The sequence below is a fragment of the Ovis canadensis genome, chromosome 2, assembly GCF_042477335.2.
Source record: "Ovis canadensis isolate MfBH-ARS-UI-01 breed Bighorn chromosome 2, ARS-UI_OviCan_v2, whole genome shotgun sequence".
NCBI lineage: Eukaryota > Metazoa > Chordata > Mammalia > Artiodactyla > Bovidae > Ovis > Ovis canadensis.
The window spans coordinates 74,250,844-74,276,911 of NC_091246.1; the positions used below are offsets into that span (position 1 = coordinate 74,250,844).

The 26,068-nt window shown below is 38.5% G+C and overlaps 1 protein-coding gene across 3 annotated transcripts in view; it reads left to right on the plus strand.

The window, feature by feature from the left end:
- Positions 1–26,068, plus strand: part of RIC1 (RIC1 homolog, RAB6A GEF complex partner 1) — a 140,487-nt gene that overhangs the window by 27,239 nt on the left and 87,180 nt on the right. For all 3 annotated transcript variants that reach the window (XM_069576478.1, XM_069576479.1, XM_069576480.1), the window contains exon 2: positions 18,582–18,689. In XM_069576478.1, coding sequence (XP_069432579.1) covers positions 18,582–18,689 — 108 coding nt within the window. The remainder of the gene's footprint in view (positions 1–18,581; positions 18,690–26,068) is intronic.

Genomic DNA, 26,068 nt, shown 5'->3' on the forward strand with positions numbered 1-26,068 from the left:
CTTATAAGGTGGCAGGCTTGCTAAGAACAAATTATTTTTATCTTTTTTTAATCTGGGATGACTTTCCTTTGCCTACAGCTTCAAAGGATAATTTTGCTGGATATAGTATTCGTAGCTGATAGTTTTTCTGTTTTCAGCATTTAAATTTGTACTTTCAATGCCATCTGGTCTCCATTACTTCTGACAAGAACTCAGCCATTAATTGTATTTTTGTTCTTTTGTGTGTGGCTATCTGTTATACACATGTTCTTTTAACATCTTGTTGTTGACTGTAAGTAGTTTATGATGTATGTATACAAGTGTTTATCCCACTGGGGTTCTGTCAAGCATTCCAAATCTGGGGTTTACTGTTTATCACCAGACTTGGGACATTAACAGTTATTATTTATTACTTTTTTATCCCTTGTGTCATCTCGTGGAACTTCCCACTATACATATGTTGGCGCACTTGATGTCCTACAGATCTCAGAGGCTTTCTTCAGTTCACTGTTTATTTTCTGTTTTTTAGATGGCTTAGTTTTATTGAACTGTTGTCGTGTTTTTTGATTGTTTGCCATCTCAAATCTGCTGCTGAGTCTGTATAATGAAGTTTTCATTTCAGTTATTGTACTTTTAAACTGAAATTTCTAGAGTGGGTTCTGTGTTATTGATTTTACTCTTTTGAGATTCCCAGCTTGTTTGGGTGTCATCATATTTTCTTTTCATTATGTAAACATACGTTACTTTATTCCTTTGATATATTATCATGACTGGTTTATTTGCCTGGTGTTTTGGGTCCACTCACAGTAGTTTCTTTTTCCTTCTGTCTGGCTCACTGATTGTACATCTTCTGATTTTTCTGTTGATAATTGGCCGTTTTGATTATTATAATAACTCTAAAGTCTTTTTTTTTCCCTAGAGTCATTGTTGCCGATTTTTTGTTTTAGTATTATGTTTTTTTTAAGTTAATTGGATGGATTTAATCTGCAAAATTTATGTCCCCTGCAACTGCAGCAACTGACTAACATCTCTGGTTATTTTTCTTATTTTCATTTTTGCCATGGGCTTTCTAGGAGCTGCCTCCATGTCTACATAGTGAGTGTTTAGATGTTCAAACATCTTGAGCCAGTAAAGCTGAGTTGATTATTGGTTGATATATGAATTAGGGAGTGTAGGCAAAGTTTAGGACGTTTTTATGTCTGACTCAGCTTGTACTTCCTGTCTGGCCCTTTGGGAACTTCTTTGCAAACAGCCTCTTAGTGAGTCTGTGTTGTGTGGGGAGCTTATTAGCCTGTTGGTACTCTTCATCTGTGCATGTACACAGCTTCGCTGACAGACAGGGATGAACGGGGAGCTTGGATGCTTAAGAGTTTTTCCTCTTGCTAAGCTCTGCCTCCCATTGAGCCAAGGATCTGTGGCAATCTTATCAGTTCCCTCTTTGACTCCCTGGTTTCCAGGATTTTCCTGTTAAATTTCTGGCTGGTTGTGGGATGTGCTACTTGCCCGAAGCAAGTCTGCAAACTGGCACTGTCAGCTTTTTCTGTTTATTTTCTAAGAACTTACCGCTTTTATCAACAGTGCTAAAGGGTATATTGCACCCTGCTCCATATCAGGGCAGCCTATCTTTAGCAACAAAGCTGCTGGTTTTTCACTAGCAGCCCCACCCTGGTGGCACTACTGCCTACCAAGCTTCCTTGAGGGGATGGGACCAGTCCTGGCAAAAACATCATTTATTGCCACTGTTCTTACCTGAGATTCAGCAGTTTTTCATGCATAAAGTGTTCTTAATTTGTGTATGCCATCAGTTACTTTGCAAATACAGTAAGCTGACCCTTGAATAACAGGGGTTAGGGGCCCTGACCTTCTCTGTAGTTGTAAATCTGCATATAACTTTATTGGTTAGTGATTGACAATCCAAATTAATTTTTTAAATGTTTCTATTCTAGAATACTTGTGAATTGAAAGAATATCGCACAGGATAAAGAACAGTAACATGGTAGGAGAGAAATGGCCTGATTTTAAGAGCTTGGAAGTGGGAATCAGGGATTTCTGAAATGTTACTCACTGTGTATAGAAAAGAAAGAAAATAGTTTATTGGCTGTCTTCTTCCCGTGCAGGAATGTGAGCATCTTAGTTAGATGCCAGGAGCATTGATGTTGAGATTGGGTCATCAGTCACAGTGCTGCCCTTAAGGAAAGTTGCACTTTGAAATTTGAGGAATGTTTGAAGCATGAAGTTAATTACTCATCACTACTGACATGATATCAGTAGAAGTAGCATATTACTGATAAAAGTGCCCTGTGTATACCCTAATGGAATGTCAGTAACCAGAAAAACCATTTTTTGAAAATCATGTAAAACACATTGGTAATCTTCTCTGTTTTTGTAAATAGCATTAAATATACTTAAATGGTGGCCTGTTTACTTGCTTTTGGACTTTTTTTTGATGCGCAGTGAAGTGTTGATCTTAAGTGGATTTTGACCAGTGTATATACTAATATAATGATTATTTCAGTCAGGATTCAGAATATTTTCATCACTCCAGAAAGTTCCCTGTGCCCACTTCTAGTCAGTCTGGTTCTTTTCCCCGTTCAGGTATCTGGTGGTTGAAGCACTGTATTGCCAGAAAGTTGGGACTGATCTTGTCTTTGTTGACTGCGGCGTGTGAGGTCGCTTTAATCATGTCTGATTCTGTGACCCTTATGCACTGTAGCCCACCAGGTTCCTCTGTCCATGGGATTCTCCAGGCAAGAATACTGGAGTGAGTTGCCATGCCCTCCTCCAGGTGTCTTTGTTGATTAAGCTAAGCTGTTATTGGTGTCTTAAGTAGGCGTTTCAAATAAACTATTTCAAGGTAGTACTTGGGAGTTTTGTTCTGTAGTATGTTTAATAATGTAATCGTGAGACATTAAAATAATGAAACAGCAACAGATAACCTGGTGCAGTCCATGGGGTTGCAAAGAGTTGCCTGTGACTGAGTGACTAACACACACACACACAGTGCTTATTGAGTACTAAACATTCTGCCAAGTGCCTTATTATTTATTCAATTTTTGTAGAACCTACCAGTGAGGTAGGTTCTATTGTTGGATTTATTGTAAAGATATAGAAACGGAAGCATAGGAGAAACTAGTTTGTTTAAGCTCACAAAGCTATTAAATGGCAGAGCAGATATTTGAACCTTGTGTTCAGACTGACAGAGCCTATATTCTTAACCACTATATTATGTTCCCTGTTAGTATATGTGGGCTGAGTAGACCTTTTTGAGCTGATGAAGCAATCTAATCACCATTTATAGTGAGTTTTCCTATAGGACCCCAATTATCAATTTAAGACAGATACTGGAACATTACTTCTTTGAAAGTTGGAGTTCCCAGTTAAAAAAATAGACAATGGATTTGGATAGATGTTTCACCAAAATGATGTAATATAGCCAATAAGCACATGAAAAGAGGCTCAAAATGATTTATTCATTAGGGAAATGGTAAATAAACTACAAGATACTACCATACTCACTGGAACGGATACTATTAAAAAGAGCAAGCGTTGGCAAGGAGGTGGAAAAATTAGAACTCTCATGGGCTGCTGGTGTGAATGTGAAATAGTGCAGTCACTGTGGAAGACAGTTTGACAGTTCCTCAAAAAGTTAACACAGTTATCATATGACCTAGCAATTCCATTCCTATGTATATAGCCGAGATAATTGGTAACAGGTGTTCAGTCAGGAATTTGTGGATGGACATTGATAGCAGCGCTTTTCACAGTAGCCAGAAGGTGGAAACAGCCCACATATCCATCAGTAGATGAATGGATAAACACAATATGGTATATAGATACAAGGGAATATTATTCAGTCATATAACAATAATGTATTGATACATGCTACAACATGGAGGAATTTTAAAAGATTATGTTAAATGAAACAGACCAGATATGAAAGGCCACAAATCATATGATTCTGTTTATATGAAATCTCCAGAATAGTCACGTCCATAGGTCAGAAAGTAGATTATTGGTTGCTAGGAGCTGGGGGGTAGGGAGGGATTGAAGAATGACTATTAGTAGATACAGAGTGTCTTATTGAAGTGATTGAAAATACTCTGGAATTATATAGATGATTGCACAACTCTGAATATACAGAAACCTGGTAAACTAGACACTATAAAAGTAAAAAATAGGCTAAAAGCTGATAATAGTTTATCAGACATAATATACATTTATAACTACTTGAAAAGTAGATTAGAATTTCCTGAAGGCTGGTATAAGGAGCTCTTTATACTGTGTGATAATCTAGAGGAAAGATGAGTTGTTTAATCAAATAGATTTAGAAAGTATACATACTGTATCTGTTGAAGATTAATAGTGTACATCAGCCCACTAAAGATTTGCTAAAGGTCTGTGGTAAAGACACATGTTCAGCTTCAACACAGGATTTTTACAGCTGAATGGATCTCTAGTCCTTTAAATAATCACTAGTTTCTGCAGAACCTACTTAGGTATATCCAGCATGGAAACTGCTGGTCACGTTATTAAAATTCTTAGTTTATTAAGAGTTAAGTAAAATAAATTCCTTAAACTGGCCACATTTCAAGTGCTCAGTAGTCATGTGTTATTAGTATGTATTATATTGGACAGTGCATTTCTCGTCTTGCTGAAAGCTTGATTGGAAAGTGTTAGTATAGGTAATACAATAAGACATACAGTCATAGGATGTTTTAATTTACTCAGTATTATACTTTTCAGTTATTATGGAGCATTACAAAGAGAGAATATGATAGATTGAATCATGTCTCCCACCAAAAAATAAGTTGATTTCCTAACCCACAGTACCAGAAAAAGAATTTTTTTTTTTAGTAGAGTCAATAGTTAATTGGGGGGGGGCCTTTAAACGTGTTGATTTCTGCTATTGACAAAGTCAGAGTGGTACTTATTAATATTTATAACATTTCTTACTACATTTATGCAAAATGAAGAGAAGAAGAAGAGGTGAGACTGAAGACTGCTGCTTGTCTGCTTTACATAAAAACTTGGTGGTTTCATAAGCCCATGTTGTTGTACATTATTCTTTTGTTTCAGTATGGATCCAAAAAGAGTAAAAAAAAACCATCAGGTTTAGTATGCTTTCTGACTTCCAAATTACAGAATTATTCATTTTGAGAACTGAAAAATTTACAAAATATTTACACATTAAAATAGAAATTAAAAATTAGCTAATCTAAAATAAAACATAGCTATGATTTTAATTTAGTGATTAAATGTCACTCCGATTGACTCATCTTTATTAATCCAATAGGCAAATTATTGTCATTGCTGATTATAGCAATAGAAACCTTTTTGTTTTCAAAGCCCTCTTATTGAATTGGTTAATGTCTTCTTTGTAATCAATATTAAATAATTTTTCAGATAGGTCAAAGATCCATAAATCATCAAAAATGTAGAATTTATGCTAACTTGTATCTTAGATGTAGTCATTTTAGTTGCGAAACAAATTGCAGTCAGTTTTTGTTGTTTTTGTCTTTCTGTCCCTCCTACCTTTTGCCATAGTTCATGTTTCTCTTTAGGCTTTTGCAGTAGATTCTGAGTAGGCTTAAGTATTTTTTCCCTTTAATTAGTTCTTCAAAAGACCATATAAGATAACTTGTTTTTAACTTTCAAATGATATTTTTTAGTATATAATTGACATATGTATAAATTGTACATATTTGTAGTTTAAATTTGTTTTTTTGACATGTATATAAAACTATCACTGTAATCGTGATAATGAACACATCTTTTATCACTCTGTTTCCTCCTGTCTCTCTTTTTTGTGTGATTTATTTATTATTTTTTTTACTTTACAATATTATATTGGTTTTGCCATACATCAACATGAATTTCGAAATATGTATAATATCCTCCTGTCTCTTTATAGTTGCTTCCCACTGCTCTTCATCTCTTGACAGTGACTCATCTGCTTACTTCTCTCACTGTAGATTAGTTTGCATTTTCCAAAATTTTATATAAATGAAATCATACATATATTCTTGTTTTTTGGTTGTTGTGTGTCTTTCACTTAGCATAATTGTAAAGAGGAAATTAACATTGGTACAGTAAGTATAAATCTCATTGAAATTTTCCCCAATTTTTTTTATGGATGATTTGTTTCTGTTCTAGACTTGTATTTCACATTGCATGTAGTTGTTATTTCCCCTTAGTCTTCCATTCAGTACAGTTGTTCAGTTTTCCTTGTCTTTTATGATCCTTTGGAAGAATATTGTTCAGTTCATTTATAGCATCAGTCAGCTTGTTTTCTCTTTTTTTTTTCCTTCATGAATGGAATGTGCTTATGTATTTTTGGTAGAAATATCATGAAAATGTCCTTCTCAGTATATATCAGAGTTCATGATGTTCATATGTCTTTCTGTTGTTGACCTTTACCTTGATTGCTTGTTGTCTGCCAGTTTTCTCTACTGTAAAGTTATTGTAACTTGGAGAAGATAATGTGGATATCCTGTTTTTTCTGAAACTTTTGCATGCTGATTTTAGTGTCCATTGTTGGATCTTGGCTGCAGCTATTATGCTGTTATGTGGTGTTTATCTAATTCTCTGCATCCCTGTTTCCTTTTGCATTTATTAATTGGAACACTGATGTAAGAAAGAGCTGTCCTTTTGCTTTGATTTATTCAGTAACTTGTATCAGTATATTTTTGTGTATATATGCTAAAATACAACACTAGTTTTACTTAAGTTTTTGACTTTAAAAAATTGAATTTTGTTTTTACTCTTAAGAATTTTTCATTTATTTTTGATACGTCACTGATGCAGATATGATTTCCTTGTTTTTTTTTTTAAATTTCAGTTTATAGCATGTCTTTATTCTTTTTAGTAGTGTTTTCTAAAGTGTTTTGAAGTATTTTTTAATTTTTATAAGGATCACTCTGTCACTTTTAATAATATTTATTTTGTGAGTCATGATTTTTATATCTTATCTACGAAATCTTCCTAATCCAAGACCACAGAAGATTTTCTCCTGTATTTCTGAACGTTGATGGATCAGGTCTTACATATAGGTCTATAATAGGTGAATTAATTGTATTAATGTATATGTATTAATATATCTTTTCCGTTCAGTTGCTCAGCCATGTCTGACTCTTTGCGACCCCCATGAACTGCAGCACACCAGGCCTTCCTGTCCATCACCAACTCCCGGAGTTTACCCAAACTCATGTCCATTGAGTCAGTGATGCCATCCAACCATCTCATCCTCTGTCCTCCCCTTCCCCTCCTGCCCTCAGTCTTTCCCAGCATCAGGGTCTTTTCAAATTAGTCAGCTTTTCACATCAGATGGCCAAAGTATTGGAGTTTCGGCTTCAACATCAGTCCTTCCAATGAACACCCAGGACTGATTTCCTTTAGGAGGGACTGGTTGGATCTCCTTGCAGTCCAAGGGACTCTCAAGAGTCTTCTCCAACACCACAGTTCAAAAGCATCAATTCTTCAGCGCTCAGCCTTCTTCACAGTCCAACTCTCACATCCATACATGACTACTAGAAAAACCATAGCCTTGACTAGACAGACCTTTGTTGGCAAAGTAATGTCTCTGCTTTTCAATATGCTATCTAGGTTGGTCATAACTTTCCTTCCAAGGAGTAAGCGTCTTTTAATTTCATGGCTGCAGTCACCATCAGCAGCCCCCAAAAATAAAGGCAGCCACTGTTTCCACTGTTCCCCCATCTATTTGCCATGCAGTGATGGAATTGGATGCCATGATCTTCGTTTTCTGAATGTTGAGCTTCAAGCCAACTTTTTCACTCTCCTCTTTCACTTTCATCAAGAGACTCTTTAGTTCTTCTTTACTTTCTGCCATAAGGGTGGTATCATCTGCATATCTGAGATTATTCAGTATTTCTCCCAGCAATCTTGATTCCAACTTGTGCTTCTTCCAGTCCAGTGTTTCTCTTGATGTACTCTGCATATAAGTTAAATAAGCAGGGTGACAATATACAGTCCTGACGTACTCCTTTTCCAATTTGGAACCCTTGTGTTGTTCCATGTCCAGTTCTAACTGTTGCTTCCTGACTGCATAGAGGTTTCTCAAGAGGCAGGTCAGGTGGTCTGGTTTAGGTATAGTTATTTTAATACTTTTGTGTTTTAACTTTTATACTAGGATTGAAAGAAATTTACCTATCACCATTACAGTATTCTGTATTTGTCTATATTTATAGTAGTGAAAACTGTGGTGTTGGAGAAGACTCTTGAGAGTCCCTTGGACTGCAAGGAGATCCAACCAGTCCATCCTAAAGGAGACCAGTCCTGGGTGTTCGTTGGAAGGACTGATGCTGAGGTTGAAACTCCAATACTTTGGCCACCTTATGCGAAGAGTTCTCATTGGAAAAGACCCTGATGCTGGGAGAGATTGGGGGCAGGAGGAGAAGGGAATGACAGAGGATGAGATGGCTGGGTGGCATCACTGACTTGATGCACATGAGTTTGGGTGGACTCTGGGAATTGGTGATGGACCCGGAGGCCTGGCGTGCTGCAATTCATGGGGTCGCAAAGAGTCTGACGCAACTGAACTGACTGAAGTGTTAGTTACTTAGTCATGTCCGATTCTTTATGATCCCATGGACTGTAGTCTGCTAGGCTCTTCTGTCCATGAAATTCTTCAAGAAAGAATATTGGAGTGGGTAGCCTAAGTCCCCTACATACAAATGAGTTGTGTTCTGAAAGCAAGTTCATAAGTCCAGTTTGTCATAAGTCCACCAAAGTTAGCCTAGGTACACAACTAACACAATTGGCTGTGTAGTACTGTACTATAATAGGCTTTTTTTAAATTAAAAAAATTAATTGGTGAATAATTGTTTTACGATGCTATGTTAGTTTCTGCTGAACAACAGTGTGAATCAACTATAAATATACATATATTCCCTCCTATCCTCTCCATTCCACCCCTTTAGGTCATCACAGAGCAGCGAGCTGGGCTCACTGTGTTACACAGAGCTTCCCGCTAGCTATAGAGTTTACACATAGTGGAGTATGTCAGTCAGTGCTGCTCTCTGAATTTATCCCACGCTCCTTCCCCCATTCTCTACTCCTGCCCTGCAAATAGGTTCATTGCTACTCTTTTTCTAGATTCCATAGATAGGTGTTAAAAGATGATATTTGTTTTTCTCTTTCTGCCTGACTTCATTATAACACGTTTATAGTACTTTTCACACAAGGAATATGTAAAAAACAAAAAATATTTTTAATCTTACAGTACAGTACCTTGAAAAGTACAGTAGTATAGTACAACAGCTGGCATACAGAGGCTGGCGTTGCATGAACAGGAAAGGAGTTATTGATGGGAGGAGGGAGAGAAGGTGGGAGACGAGAGATGGAGGGCAAGCTACAATTTGCCTGATATTGATGGAAGTTTTGCAACTTGAATGTTCATATGTATTTACTGTACCTGTGCCAGCCAATTTTATACTTTCTTATGCTGTTATGTTCCCTGGTGGCTTAGAGGGTAAAGCGTCCGCCTGCAATGTGGGAGACCCAGGTTCAATCTCTGAGTTGGGAAGATCCCCTGGAGAAGGCAGTGGCACCCCACTCCAGTACTCTTGCTTGGAAAATCCCATGGACGGAGGAGCCTGGTAGGCTGTAGTCCATGGGGTCACTAAGAGTTGGACATGACTGAGCGACTTCACTTTCACTTTTATGCTATTTATGTTGCTGTTTAGTGAGTCTTCATTTTAACCTGAAGAGTTGGTGAGTAGGGCTAGTGGTGATGAACTCCCTCAATTTTTGTTTATTTGGGAAAGACTTTAGTTTTCCTTCCTTTTTTAAAGACAGCTTGCCATTATAGTATTCTTGGTTGACAGCCTTTATCTTTTAGCACTTTGAATATATTGTCCCACTACCTTCTGACGTGCAAAGTTTTTGCTGAGAAATTCATGTGATTCCCTTGTACATTATAAGTTGGCTTTTTCTTCTGCTTTCAAATTTCCATCTTTGGTTTGAATTTTGACAGTTTAATCTTAATTTGTCTCATTGGAGATTTGAGTTCCTTTTCTTTGGGGTTTTTATGGGCTTCTTGGATCTGGGAATCCATTTCCTTCCTCAGATTTGGGAAGCTTTCAGCCATTATTTCTTTGAATAAATTTTCTGGTCATTTTTTCTTTTATACATACATTGATTGGGCTGCTTGTTGGTGTCTGACAAGTTCCTTAGATTTTTTTTTAACTTTTTTTTTTCCTTATGCTGTGTGTGTGTGTGTGTGTGTGTGTGTGTGTTTAATTTTCATGGTTGTGCCACACAGCATGTTGGATATTAGTTCCCCAACCAGGGATCAAACCTATGCTCCTTGCATTGGAAGTGCAGTCTTAACTACCGGACTGCCAGAGAAGTCCCATTGCTTTTGTAACTGAATGATTCCTGATCACTTTTCTTAGACCTTTCTGCTTGATAGTTTCCCACTGAACCCCTCTAGTGAAATTTTATTTCAGTTATTTTATTTCTTAGCTCTGTGATTTTTGCTTGGCAGGCATATATGTGTGTGTGCGTGTGTATACACAAATATGGATGTGTATATATTTAATAGTATTTTATGTTGGACTTCTCACTTTGTTTATGCATTGTTTTCCTCACTTAAGTGAACACGTTTGTGATGGTTGTTTTGAATCTGTCCAGTAAATGATAAATCTCTAGTTCACTATGGTCTCTTTCTAGACATTTATCCTGTGTCCTTTGGAACATAGTTGCCTGTTTCTTCATCTTCCTTGACTCTCCTTGTTGGTTTCTGTGCATTAGACAAAGCAAGCAACTCTCCAGTCTTAATGGATTGGCCTCATATAGTAGAAGATCCCTACCAGTCAGCCCAGCCAGAGATTCCGATGGCATCTCAAAACTTGAAACCAAGCCATGCCTGTGGGGCAACCCAAGACTGGCGGGTCATGGTGGAGAGGTCTGACAGAGCGTGGTCCTCTGGAGAAGGGAATGGCAAGCCACTTCAGTATTCTTGCCTTGAGAACACCATGAACAGTATGAAAAGGCAAAATGATAGGATACTGAAAGAGGAACTCCCCAGGTTATTAGGTGCCCAATATGCTACTGGAGATCAGTGGAGAAATAACTCCAGAAAGAATGAAGGGATGGAGCCCAAAGCAAAAACAATACCCAGCTGTGGATGTGACTGGTGATCGAAGCAAAATCTGATGCAGTAAAGAGCAATATTGCATAGGAACCTGGAATGTCAGGTCTATGAATCAGGGCAAATTGGAAGTGGTCAAACAAGAGATGGCAAGGGTGAACGTTGACATTCTAGGAATCAGTGAACTAAAATGGACTGGAATGGGTGAATTTAACTCAGATAACCATTATATCTACTACTGTGGGCAGGACTCCCTTAGAAGAAATGGAGTAGCCATCATGATCAACATAAGAGTCCAAAATGCAGTACTTGGATGCAATCTCAAAAACGACAGAATGATCTCTGTTCATCTCCAAGGCAAACCATTCAATATCACAGTTATCCAAGTCTATGCCCCAACCAGTAGTGCTGAAGAAGCTGAAGTTGAACAGTTTTATGAAGACCTGCAAGACCTTGTAGAACTAACACCCAAAAAAGATATCCTTTTCATTCTGGGGACTGGAATGCAAAAGTAGGAAGTCAAGAAACACCTGGAGTAACAGGCAAATTTGGCCTTGGAATGGGGAATGAAGCAGGGCAAAGACTAATAGAGTTTTGCCAAGAAAATGCACTGGTCATAGCAAACACCCTCTTCCAACAACACAAGAGAAGACTGTACACATGGGCATCACCAGATGGTCAACACCGAAATCAGATTGATTCTATTCTTTGCAGCCAAAGATGGAGAAGCTCTATACAGTCAACAAAAACAAGACCAGGAGCTGACTGTGGCTCAGATCATGAACTCCTTATTACCAAATTCAGACTTAAATGGAAGAAAGTAGGGAAAACTGCTAGACCATTCAGGTATGACCTAAATCAGATCCCGTATGATTATACAGTGGAAGTGAGAAATAGATTTAAGGGCCTCGATCTGATAGATAGAGTGCCTGATGAACTATGGAATGAGGTTCGTGACATTGTACAGGAGACAGGGATCAAGACCATCGCCATGGAAAAGAAATGCAAAAAAGCAAAATGGCTGTCTAGGGAGGCCTTACAAATAGCTGTGAAAAGAAGAGAAGCAAAAAGCAAAGGAGAAAAGGAAAGATACAAGCATCTGAATGCAGAGTTCCAAAGAATAGCAAGGAGAGATAAGAAAGCCTTCTTCAGCAATCAGTGCAAAGAAATAGAGGAAAAGAACAGAATGGGAAAGACTAGAGATCTCTTCAAGAAAATTAGAGATACCAAGGGAACATTTCATGCAAAGACAGACTCAATAAAGGACAGAAATGGTCTGGACCTAACAGAAGCAGAAGATATTAAGAAGAGGTGGCAAGAATACATGGAAGAACTGTTCAAAAAAGAGCTTCACGACCCAGATAATCATGATGATGTGATCACTAATCTAGAGCCAGACATCTTGGAATGTGAAGTCAAGTGGGCCTTAGAAAGCATCACTAAAAACAAAGCTAGTGGAGGTGATGGAATTCCAGTTGACCTGTTTCAAATCCTGAAAGATGATGCTGTGAAAGTGCTGTACTCAATATGCCAACAAATTTGGAAAACTCAGCAGTGGCCACAGGACTGGAAAAGGACCGTTTTCATTCCAATCCCAAAGAAAGGCAATGCCAAAGAATGCTCAAACTACCACACAATTGTACTCATCTCACACGCTAGTAAAGTAATGCTCAAAATTCTCCAAGCCAGGCTTCAGCAATAAGTGAACCATGAACTCCCTGATGTTCAAGCTGGTTTTAGAAAAGGCAGAGGAACCAGAGATCAAATTGCCAACATTCACTGGATCATGGAAAAAGCAAGAGAGTTCCAGAAAAACATCTATTTCTGCTTTATTGACTATGCCAAAGCCTTTGACTGTGTGGATCACAATAAACTGTGGGAAATTCTGAAAGAGATGGGAATACCAGACCACCTAACCTGCCTCTTGAGAAATCTGTCTGCAGGTCAGGAAGCAACAGTTAGAACTGGACATAGAACAACAGACTGGTTCCAAATAGGAAAAGGAGTACGTCAAGGCTGTATATTGTCAACCTGCTTCTTTAACTTATATGCAGAGTACATCATGAGAAATGCTGGGCTGGAAGAAACACAAGCTGGAATCAAGATTGCTGGGAGAAATATCAATAACCTCAGATATGCAGATGACACCACCCTTATGGCAGAAAGTGAAGAGGAACTAAAAAGCCTCTTGATGAAAGTGAAAGAGGAGAGTGAAAAAGTTGGCTTAAAGCTCAACATTCAGACGACTAAGGTCATGGCATCTGGTCCCATCACTTCATGGGAAATAGATGGGGAAACAGTGGAAACAGTGTCAGACTTTATTTTTTGGGGCTCCAAAATCAGTGCAGATGGTGACTGCAGCCATGAAATTAAAAGACGCTTAATTCCTTGGAAGAAAAGCTATGACCAACCTAGATAGTATATTCAAAAGCAGAGACATTATTTGCCTACTAAGGTCCGTCTAGTCAAGGCTATGGTTTTTCCTGTGGTCATGTATCGATGTGAGAGTTGGACTGTGAAGAAGGCTGAGCGCCGAAGAATTGATGCTTTTGAACTGTGGTGTTGGAGAAGACTCTTGAGAGTCCCTTGGACTGCAAGGAGATCCAACCAGTCCATTCTGAAGGAGATCAGCCCAGGGTATTCTTTGGAAGGAATGATGCTAAAGCTGAAACTCCAGTACTTTGGCCACCTCATACGAAGAGTTGACTCACTGGACAAGACTGACGCTGGGAGGGATTGGGGGCAGGAGGAGAAGGGGATGACAGAGGATGAGATGGCTGGATGGCATCACGGACTTGATGGACGTGAGTCTGAGTGAACTCCGGGAGATGGTGATTGACAAGGAGGCCTGGCGTGCTGCAATTCATGGGGTTGCAAAGAGTCGGACACGACTGAGCGACTGAACTGAACTGAACATGCTTACTTTGTTCTTTTCAGCCCCTTAGTATCTGGGTTATGCTGGATCCCTCCAGAGCATCAAAACTAGTAATACTGAAGCCATTTCTCAGGCCTCCTCTAAAAAAGTTCCATCATTTGATGCTTCATCTAACTGTTTCCCTCCCTAGGGAGAAGCTAAGAGCTGAGCTTTTTAATCCAGTTGGTCTGTGCTGAGCTGGAGGAGGAGCAACGCTAGCCCAAACCTTGGTCTCTATTCTCATCAACTCCTTGGTGGCTAAATTATGTCAGTATCATCACTGCTCAGTGGAAGGCAAGAGAGACCCCCCCCCACCCCCACCCCTGCCCTGCACTTTGGGCAGCCCCCAGAAAAGTTGAGGCATTGAAGTTGTGGACTAATTCTTTAGCTCCACAGGGAGAAACTACGCTTGTGGAGGGGCAGTGGTTATCCGCTCAGTGTATGCTTAGTGAAAGAGGAGAGTGAAAAAGCTGACTTAAAACCCAACATTCAGAAAACGAAGATCATGGCATTGGGTGCCATCACTTCATGGCAAATAGATGGGGAAACAATGGAAACAGTGACAGACTTTATTTTTTTGCGCTCCAGAATCACTGCAGATGGTGACTGCAGCCATGAAATTAAAAGATGCTTGCTCCTTGGAAGAAAAGTTGTGACAAACCTAGACAGCATATTAGAAAGCAGAAACATTGCTTTACCAACAAAGGTTCATCTAGTCAAAGCTTTGGTTTTTCCAGTAGTCATGTATGAATGTGAGAGTTGGACCATAAAGAAAGCTAAGCACTGAAGAATTGGTGCTTTTGAACTGTGGTGTTGAAGACCTCTGAGAGTCCCTTGGACAGCAAGGAGATCAAACCAGTCAACTGGAAGGACTGAAGCTGAAGCTCCAATACTCTGGCCACCTGATATGAAGAACTGACTCATTGGAAAAGACCCTGCCTGATACTGGGAAAGATTGAAGGCAGGAGGAGAAAGGGGATAACAGAGGATGAGATGGTTGGATGGCATCACCGACTCAATGGACGTGAGTTTGAGCAAGCTCTGGGAGTTGATGATGGATCGGGAAGCCTGCATGCTACAGCCTATGGAGTTGCAAAAAGTTGGGCACAGCTCAACAACTGAAGCCCCCAGACAGCTAGACATTTCCAGGTCCTATCAGCACTCTGAGACAGATAAGACAACCCATTCGTTTGACAACCCATAAAGTTGGGGTTTTGGACATGTGGACCAATTCTTTCTTTCTCCAGCTGGAAGCTGAGAGCTAGTATTTTCTTCTCTGCTAACCTTGTGCTGAGCTGTAGAGAATAGCGACAGTGACTACTATCCAAGCCACTGTCTCTGTCCTCCCCCAGGTAGCTTGATTATGCCAGTTCTGACAGTATCTTATGCAAGACTGACAAGATAGAAGCCTGTCTTCTGAGGAGCCCCCTTGGAAAGGTTGGTGCATTGGACACACAGACCACTCCTTTTCTTTGTAGGGATTAGCTATGGGCTGGAGGGTTTCATCCTGCTTGTATGACACTGTGTTGGTGGTAGGAATTCTGGTGAGAAAGTGTCCTGAGTTTTCCTACCAGTTTTAATGAGCCTTCTCGCTCATTCATCCAGCATTCAGGTGCTTTTCAATTAGTTTCTGTATTCCTCAAAAAAGGGGATTTGTCTGTGAATTGTTAGGGGTTGAGGAAAGAATCCAGAAGTATGTATTCTGACATTTTGCTAATGTCATTTCCCATCAAGGTTTTTTTTTTTTTTTTAACTTTTAATTGATATTTGAAGTACAATCACTAATGACTGGCAGTTTTAATGTTTTCAGAGCTTTGTCAGTGTGTTAGAAACTTCTGTATTTCAATTTTAGAGATTGAAAAAAGCTTCTGAGGGAATGACTTATGTAGCTTTGGAAAATGGTGTTGTAACTGGTTATTCTCAAGCTAAATTGAAGTTATCCATAACAACTGTATTCTATTTGGTAAAATTGTTTGTTATGAGAATATATTTAGCAATTCCAAAATACTGTATACATATGTAGAACAGAGAACTAAATTAGTTGTATGAAATGATAGCCAAGCACTCACTGTCAGAAGAAAGTTCCAAGTAAGGGTGAAGTCTAGAATTAAGCACATTGTGCTTGATTATGGTCACATATGTTTCTGTTTATAAACATTTACATATATTAAAATCAATATTTATAGATATGTGTGTAGATGTGGGTTAGTATAGGTTCATATATTTCCTACTGTATTTTCTGAGAAAACCTAAAGGTAATGACATCCCACTAGCAGTAAGCATCTTGGTTTCAGGTCTTGTTTTCTAAATATTGTTTCTAATTAAAAGACTCCGGAATTTCTGAAAAAGTTGTTGATTCTAGAGCAAAGGCAGACAAAGTACCAGGTGACCTTGTGGAGCTTTTTTTTAGTGTCAGAAATTAGATGTCCAGTTGTTCCAGCATCATTTGTTGAGAAGACCATCTCTTCTCCATTATGGTGCCTTTGCTCCTTTGTCAGAGGTTAGTTGACTGTGTTTGTGTGTGTCAGTTTCTGGGCTCTCTATTCTGTGGCATTGATCTGTTTTCTACTCTTGCCGATACCACATTGTCTTCATTTCTTTGTCTTTATAGTAAGTCTTGAAATTTGGTGTCAGTCTTTCAATTTAGTTTGTTTCTTTTAATATTGAATTGGGTGTTCTGGATCTTTTGCCTCTCCATGTAAACTTTAGAACCAGTTGGTCAGCATCTGTAAAATAACTTGTGATTTTGATTGGGATTGTGTTGAATCTGTAGATCAAGTTGGGAAGAATTGAAGATTCTTCTTTTGTTTATTGAAACTTGGTAGATTTCCTCACATAGGTCTTACACATATTTTGAATTTGTACCTAAGTATTTTTTGTTGAAACTTCCACTTATCCGTTGCTAGTATATAGAAAAGCAATTGATTTTTGTTTAATAACACTTTATCCTGCAACCCTGCTGTAATCACTTATTATTTTCACAAATTTTTTGTTGTTCATTCTTTCTGATTTTCTGTATGTGTGGCCATATCATCTAAGAACAAGTTGAATTTTTCTTCTTAATCTGTATATCTTTTATTTCCTTTTCTTGTGTTATTGCATTAGCTCAGTATGATTTTGAAAAGGAAGGGTGTACCTACCTGATCTTATCAGGAAAACTATAGTTTTTTCTAGTGAGTATGCTGTTAGCCATAGGCTTTTGTAGATCTTCTTTGTCAGGTTGAAAAAGTTCCCCTCTGTTCTAGTTTGCTGAGAATTTTTGTCCTGGATGGTGTTGAATTTTGTCAAATTCTTTTTCTACATCTGTTGATTCCTTTAGCCTGTTTATATGATGGTTGATTATATTAGTTTTCACATGTACCAATCTTGAAGACCTGTAGTAAATCCCACTTGATTAAGGTATATAATTCTCTTATACATCGTTGGATTTGATTTGCTAATACTGTGTTCAGAATTTTTGCATCTTTATGCACGAGAGATACTGGTTTGTCATTTTCTTATAATGCCTTTTCTGGTTTTAGTATTGGGGTGACACTGGCCTCAAGGAAGGAGTTCGTATTCTCTGCTTTTATCTTCTGAAAGAGATTGTAGAAATTTTGTATAACTTTTTTCTTATGTGTTTGGTAGAATCCACCAGTGAACCCATCTGGGCTGATCCTTTCTGTCTTTGAACCTTATTAATTATCAGTTCAGTTACTTTAATAGATATAGACTTATTTAGATTTTTTTATGGTTCTTTTTAATCTGATTTGCTTGGACTGTTTAAACTTATGAATTAATATTGTTGTTGTTCAGTTGCTAAGTTGTGTCTAACTCTTTGCAACCCCATGGACTGCAGCACTCCAGGCTGTCCTTTACTATCTCCCAGAGTTTGCTCAGGTTCTTGTCCATTGAGTTGGTAATGCCATCCAGCCATCTCATCCTCTGCCACCCCCTTCTCCCCCTGCCCTCAATCTTTCTCACCATGAGGGTCTTTTTCCAATGAGTCAAGTCTTTGAATCAGGTGGCCAAAGTTTTGAAGCTTCAGCGTCAGTCCTTCCAATGACTGTTAAGGGTTGATTTCCTTTAGGATTGACTGGTTTTATCTCCTTGAGGTGCAAGTGACTCTCAAGGGTCTTCTCCAGCACCACAATTCAAAAGCATCAATTCTTCACCCCTCAAGCCTTCTTTATGGTCCAACTCTCCCATCCATACATGACTACTGGAAAAAACATAGCTCTGACTATATGGACCTTTGCTGGCACAGTGATGTCTCTGCTTTTTAATACACTGTCTAGTTTTGTCATAGGTTTTTCCTTCCAAGGAGGAAATATCTTTTAATTTTGTGGCTGACCCCATCTGCAGTGGTTTTGGAGCGCAGAAAAACAAAACTGTCAGTGCTTCCACTTTTTCCCCTTCTATTTGCCATGAAGTGATGGGACTGCATGCCATGATCTTAGTTTTTTAATGTTGAGTTAGAAAAGGTTATGTTATCTTTTATTATACTTCTAAAATTATTAAAATGCTGTCAGTACTTCGTGATATTATCTTAGATTTACTTATTAGAAACATTAATAAAATACAACTTTTTTCTTCCAGCCCAGTGTATTAATTGTAACCTACAAGGAACCTGCAAAATCATCTTCTCAGTTTGGGTCCTACAAGCAAGCTGAATGGAGGCCAGATAGTACCATGATAGCTGTGTCAGTAAGTAGATTTTAATGGTGTTTTCTTATGAAATCATTATGTTGCATCTAAATTGGATTTTCTTGGGTGAGATCTTTTTACTCTTTCACACTCTTTAGTTTTTACTGTCTGTGATAGCAGTTGTTCTATTTAGGTTACTCCTCCTACTGTATCTTCTTTCTTGATTCTTCTACTTCTTCCCACCGATAAATGGTGCCTACTTTGTTTTCTTTTTATTCCTTTCACTTTCCTTAAAGTCTAATCCAGATTTTTTAAGCTTTCATCTATATATTCACATGGTATTCTCAGATTTATATTATGACTCCTTCCCTTTATTCTCAGGGATGTGTCACAAAAATGATAAATTTTGTGTTTATGTCATACAACATTCTCATATCCATTTGAATTTATTTCTGCATCTCTTCTCTGGTCCATTAACGTGCTTAGATCTGGTTGATCTTACCTTTTCAAATTCTATGTTTTCATTGTCATCATCACCTAATTTGAGTTAGTGATGTTAATTTGAATTATCATGGTTAACATTTATTGAGCACCTTCTATGTGTTGTTATAATCAGATTATGTGCATCATCTCTTTCAATCTTTAAATGAACACTTCAAAGTAAATACAATTGCCCTTTCTAGTAGATTAGTGTATTGAAGGTTTGAGAAATTAAGTTTTATCCACAGTTACACAGATAGTATATATTAGAGAGAAGGGCTTTAAAATGAGATACTTAGATTCCACTTACTGTCCTTTCAACTACTACACTAATTTATCTCTGTGCTTTCAATCCTTTTCCTGTTTATGCTGTTTAATACTGACTGGGTTAATCATCCGAAAATGCCTCCATAAAATAAAAAATATTGAATAGTTACTCACTTCCTATAGAAAGGTTTTACAGATTACCAACTATGTGTCATATCTACTCTGCTTCCTCTTGGTATGTGGACTGTAAACTAAGAATAGTTTTATGTATTTAAATGATTGAAAACAATCAGAGGAAAAATATTTTTGACAGTTGAAAATTATTTAAAATTTAAATTTTACTGTCCATAAATAACATTTCCCTGAAAATGCCTATTTACATGTTGTTTACGGCTGCTTTAAAGTGACAGTATCTGAGTTGAGTACTCCCAACACTGACCATATATGGTGCTTCATCTCTTCTCTCTTCCACTCAGTGTACTATAAATTATAATGAAACATTTATAAATTTTGTGTTTCAAGTACCATGCATATTGCTATACTGTGACATTTCATATTATTTTTATTACTAGTGCATAAGGAATTAAATTGTGTCGGAATGAAAGAAGAGAAAAATAAATTTTGAATGTCATGCTTTTAAAGCACATGGGAGTGTGCATTATTTTATTACTGAATTAGATGGAAACATATTGTTTATTTTAGAATGACTATAGTGATGTGAAAAGAATACAATATAAGTTGACATTACCCAGCTAAGTACTCATCATAGTATTCTCAACTCACTGAAATTAGTAGTCAGGAAAAGTTAGAAAATTTAAAGTGGACTCATCACATGGGAATTTTTTTCACAAATACAAAAAATTAAAATGAAGTTGCAATCAAAGTACATTTGCTTGGTTCTTGTGATGAATTGACAGATGTTAATTCTGCTCAGTTGTTATTTGAATAGTTAAGGCAGAGTGTGAAATGATTATGAATTATTCCCCATGAATAGCATGTGTGAAACAACAGGTGAAAAATTTTTCAAAAAGGTTGAGAGACCACTAATTCAATATAACCTGAAGTAGAATCTGCTAACGTGTTTTAATTGATGATGGTAAAACACGGAGCAGAAAAAGGCTTAGTTGGCAAATTTACAAAACTAATCCTTGGGTAAACATTGTAAAACAGATGGTTATATTTTAAGTTTTTGTTAGAAATAGAAGCTGAATATTCTGACTTGCCCAAGCCCAAAGCCTTTCATTGACTTAGCAGTCAGAAATTTATATGTGGTTAAGCCATTTTCATGACAACTGATGCAGATGACACCACCCTTATGGCCGAAAGTGAAGAGGAACTAAAAAGCCTCTTGATGAAAGTGAAAGAGGAGAGTCAAAAAGTTGGCTTAAAGCTCAACAAGATCATGGCATCCGGTCCCATCACTTCATGGGAAATAGATGGGGAAACAGTGGAAACAGTGTCAGACTTTATTTTTTGGGGCTCCAAAATCACTGCAGAAGGTGACTGCAGCCATGATATTAAAAGACGCTTACTCCTTGGAAGAAAAGTTATAACCAACCTAGATAGTATATTCAAAAGCAGAGACATTACTTTGCCAACAAAGGTCCATCTAGTCAAGGCTATGGTTTTTCCTGTGGTCATGTATGGATGTGAGAGTTGGACTGTGAAGAAGGCTGAGTGCTGAAGAATTGATGCTTTTGAAGTGTGGTGTTGGAGAAGACTCTTGAGAGTCCCTTGGACTGCAAGGAGATCCAGCCAGTCCATTCTGAAGAAGATCAACCCTGGGATTTCTTTGGAAGGAATGATGCTGAAGCTGCATGGGGTCACAAAGAGTCGGACATGACTGAGCAACTGAACTGAACTGAAACTCCAGTACTTTGGCCACCTTATGCGAAGAGTTGACTCATTGGAAAAGACCCTGATGCTGGGAGGGATTGGGGGCAGGAGGAGAAGGGGATGACAGAGGATGAGATGGCTAGATGGCATCGCTGACTTGATGGGCTTGAGTTTGGGTAAGCTCTGGCAGTTGGTGGTGGACAGGGAGGCCTGGCGTGCTGTGATTCATGGGGTCACAAAGAGTCGGACACGACTGAGCGACTGGACTGAACTGAATGTTTGAATTACAAGTAATGTCAGGCTGTTTTTTATACTTCCATTGCTGTCAAAAGTTAACAAGAAGTGAGATATCTAAGAAAAATTAGCAATGGATATTTTTTTCTGAATTCAAGCCATGGTTCTGATAGTACTTTTTTGAACTTTGATGCCGTTATGGAAGAAATTTCCATATTTCAGAACCCATTGTACAAATGAGGAGTGCTTCCACCTAACCTTCAATTGGAAGTGATTACAATGTAATGACATGTTAACATGCAAACATAGAAGAAATGTGGTAGACTTTATAATTGCCTATCAAGTGATGAATGTATTCAATTAAAACCATGCTCATGGATTGATGTCAGTATTTGGCAGTATGGGTTGGAAAAGACATTTTCACATGAAATTTGTAAAATTACAGATTAGCATTGAGGAAACTTTGAGGAATCAATTTTGATCATAGGGAACACTAACTTTATTTTTAATTGAAATGTAGTTAATTTACAGTGTTGTGTTAGTTTCTGTTGTACAGCAAAGTGATTCAGTTTTATATATTAATTTACATGCTTTTCTTTTGTGGTTTGTTACAGGATATTATATATAATTCCATGTGCTGTATAGTAGGACCTTGGTTATTTATTATATATTTAGTTGTCTGTATCTGCTAATCCCCAATTCCTAATTTATCTTTCCTACACCTCCTTCCCCCTTTAGTAACCATAAATTTGTTTTCTATGTCTGTGAGTCTATTTCTGTTTTGTGAAAAAGATCATTGTATCATATTTTAGATTCCATATATAAGTGGTATCATATAATATTTGTCTTTGTGTATCTGACTTACTTTCCTTATGATAATCTCTAAGTCCATCCATGTTGCTGCAAATGGGCATTATTTCATTCTTTCTATGACTGAGTAATAATCCACTGTATGTACAACATCTTTTATTCATTCATCTGTCAATGGACACTTAGGTTGCTTTCCTGTTTTTGTTTTTGTTCAGTTGCTAAGTCGAGTCTGACTCTGCAACCCCATGGACTGCAGTGCCGGGGTCCAGCCCTGGTGGATCCAGGGTGATTCGAAGGTGGGGACGGAGTTGGCGTCTTTGGAAATAACTTATTTAATTACAGATAGAGAGGGATTAGAAAATTAGCAGAGAAAAAGAGGCTGAATAACTTGGTTTACCTGGAATACCAATCACCACCTATGTAGGCCACAGGCGTCTTCCCGTTCTCCTGAAGGAGAGGAGGCACTGAGGGTCCCCCCCCCCCTCCCCGCCCGTCCGATCTTAGAAGCCCAGGCAAAATTAGCAGGCTTGGTGGGTACCCATGCACCAGATGGGAATTCGGCCAGAAAACAGTAGGAGAGAAAAAGAGGCTGAATAACTTGGTTTACGTGGGATACTGATAAAATTCCAAGACAAGGAATTTGCACCATCTACGTTAGGCCACTGGCACCACTTGAATATCGGAAGGTGCCCCTCCTTGGGCTCCTTCTCGCGTGGGCTTGAAAGCCAGGACAAGTAAGTAGACATGGCGAGCACCCACGCTCCAGATGGAAATTCAGCCAGAAAAACGGGGAGCAAGAAAGACCAACACGGGGGAATCAGTCTTTCCGGAAACTGATCCGATTTCTTTATTTTGGGGTTTTCTTATATACCTTTTGTTGGAGAAGGCAATGGCACCCCACTGCAGAACTCTTGCCTGGAAAATCCCATGGACGGAGGAGCCTGGTAGGCTGCAGTCCATGGGGTCGCTGAGTCGGAAACGACTGAGCGACTTTACTTTCACTTTTCACTTTCATGCATTGGAGAAGGAAATGGCAACCCACTCCAGTGTTCTTGCCTGGAGAATCCCAGGGATGGGGGAGCCTGATGGGTTGCCGTCTATGGGGTCACACAGAGTCGGACATGACTGAAGTGACTTAGCAGCTGCAGCAGCAGCAGCATATACCTTTTGTTACACATAGGGATGAATACAGAGTCATGTGGGAGTCAGCAGTCCTGACCTTTATCAAAATCAGGTGCTTTACATAAAAAAAGATCTTAGGGGTTTTACATCATCTTCTGGCCATGAGGCCTGCTGACATTTATGATCCTTTCTTTCTGATAACCAAAAAACTTTTTTTTTCCAAGGGTGTTTTTTCTTAAACCAGGCACCACCCTCCAAATAAAGTTGCATTCCTGTAGGGTGAGGGTGTAGTGAGTTACAATCAAGAAAGGAATTTATTTAACCCAGGGTTAAAAAGAAAGGAATTTATTTAACCCAAGGTTAACATGATTAATCTTAAAGGTTAATACTTATTTCTCCTATATGCTTAAAGGTTAATACTTATTTCTTCTATATGCTAGTTATATTTATTATAAGGGCAGGGAATATGGAGATTTAGCAGCAAACATCAGCCCAACAAATGAAAATCCTTTCACCAATGTTCCCCTTAAGATCTATTTAGTCTTAAGATAGTGATAAAGTTACATTTTTACATAGCAAGGACACAGTGATTTATAACAAAGTACAGTGATCTATTACAAAAGAGAAAATTCATTAACTCAAAAAGTCTAGTATTGCTAACCTTAAAAACTACTATATTTCCTTTTCTATATTCCGAATACATTGATTAATATATTCCCAGGTGCCTAAGGATATGGAGGCCTGGTGACAATCATTGACTCAACAATGAGAAAAGCCCTATGCTAGTTAAGACTCTCAAAATACTCCAAACTCTCTGTGCTGTTTATGGTTGAGAGGTAGTAAACAATGGCAGGAGTATGGATAATCCTGTCACACAAGCTAGTTTGCCAGCAGAGAGGTTTGACCTGAGACACCCTTGTCACACCCAGGGCAGGGAATTAGCAGCAATTATTGGCACAACAAATGAAAAACCCTTCACCAATATAATTCCTAACCAACCCACTATACTGGTAATTTCTAACTTCCCAAAAGAACTTGCCTTTAGTAACTCTAAAACATCTCGTGCCTCTCAGATTGGGAGGCTGTAAACAATCACATGTGGCCAGCAGAACCTATACAGGTGCACTAGATAACCTTCAGAGGAGTTGAAACACTCTTGTCACGCCCAGGAATTTTTATTGACTTGGAGCTGCACGTTTACTCCTTCTCCGAGAGAACCGGTGGGGAGCAGCCCCCCATAAAGTCAGAGGTGTAGGCAAGAGCATGAAACAGTGAAGTAGATAGACTCTGGTTTTGGGGGTAAGTGCTCGGGAACAGGGGGTTTCCTGAGCCTTGATCAGGCCTTTGCGTATGCCAAACCTCCTTCCTCATGACCTTTGTCATGGGCGGAGTTCCTCACGCTGGCTCCCGGCACTGCAGCATGCCACGCTGTCTCCCAGAGTTTGCTCAAACTCATGTCCATTGTGTCGATGATGCCATCTAACCATCTCATTCTCTACTGCCCTCTTCTCTTGTACTCAGTCTTTCCCAGCATCAGGGTCTTTTCCAGTCAGTAAGCTCTTCACATCAGGTGGCCAAAGTATTGTACCTTGACCTTCAGCATCCGTCCTTCCCAGTGAATAATCAGGGTTGATTTCCTTTAGGATTGACTGGTTTCATCTCCTTTCTGTTCAAGGGACTCTCAAGAGTCTACTTCAGCACCAGTTTGAAACAGTTTGAAAGCATTGATTCTTTGACACTCAGCTTTCTTTATGGTCCAACTCTCCCATTTGTACATGACTACTGGAAAAACCATAGCTTTGACTATACAGACCTTTGTTGCCAAAGTAATGTTTCTGCTTTTTGTTATGCTGTCTGGGTTTGTCATAGCTTTCCTTCCAAGGAGCAAGCCCTGTCAGCATTTATTTCTGGGAGCAGTCACAGCATGCTTTTTGGTAACTGTGTTGTAGTCCCAGATGGCTCAGCAGGTAAAGTGTCTGCCTGCAATACAGGAGACGCAGGAAATGCAGGTTTGGTCCCTGGGTTGGGAAGATCCTCTGGAGAAGGAAATGGCTACCCACTCCAGTATTTCTTGCCTAGGAAATTCCATGGACAGAGGAGCCTGGCAGGCTACAGTCCATGGGGTGGCAAGAGTCAGACACTATTTAACGAGTAAGAACAGCAACTGAGAAAAGAAGAAAGTTACGAATGTGGGTTCAGTCTTTCCATCTTAGCAGAAGCTAACTCAGAGTAAACCATTTCATCCCATTGTTCAAGTTTCATTTGCCTCTGCCTGCAAAAGAGGTTATATTTTATCTTCATTTTTTATATTATAATGTATTATAATGTAGAATAATACAGATGGAGAACTATCATTTGATAATAGTTTAGTAAGGTCACTGGTATTTTTGTATTATCTGTTCAGTGAGGCAATCACTTGAAGTAGGAATTATTCTTGCCTGGAAAATTCCATGGACAGTGGAGCCTGGTGCAGACTCCATGGTGTCACAAGGAGTTGAACACGACTGATCACACACAGTACAAAGCAATCACTCTTCTTTGCAGTCATTTGTACTAAAAGATAATCTATAAAGGGACACATAAAAATAATCTTAAAAATTATATATTACCATGCCATGTGTATTAGATAAGTGAACTTACTAGATAATTAGAAGTTTAATTGGATTCTAAAGCTTTATAATTTTGATGGT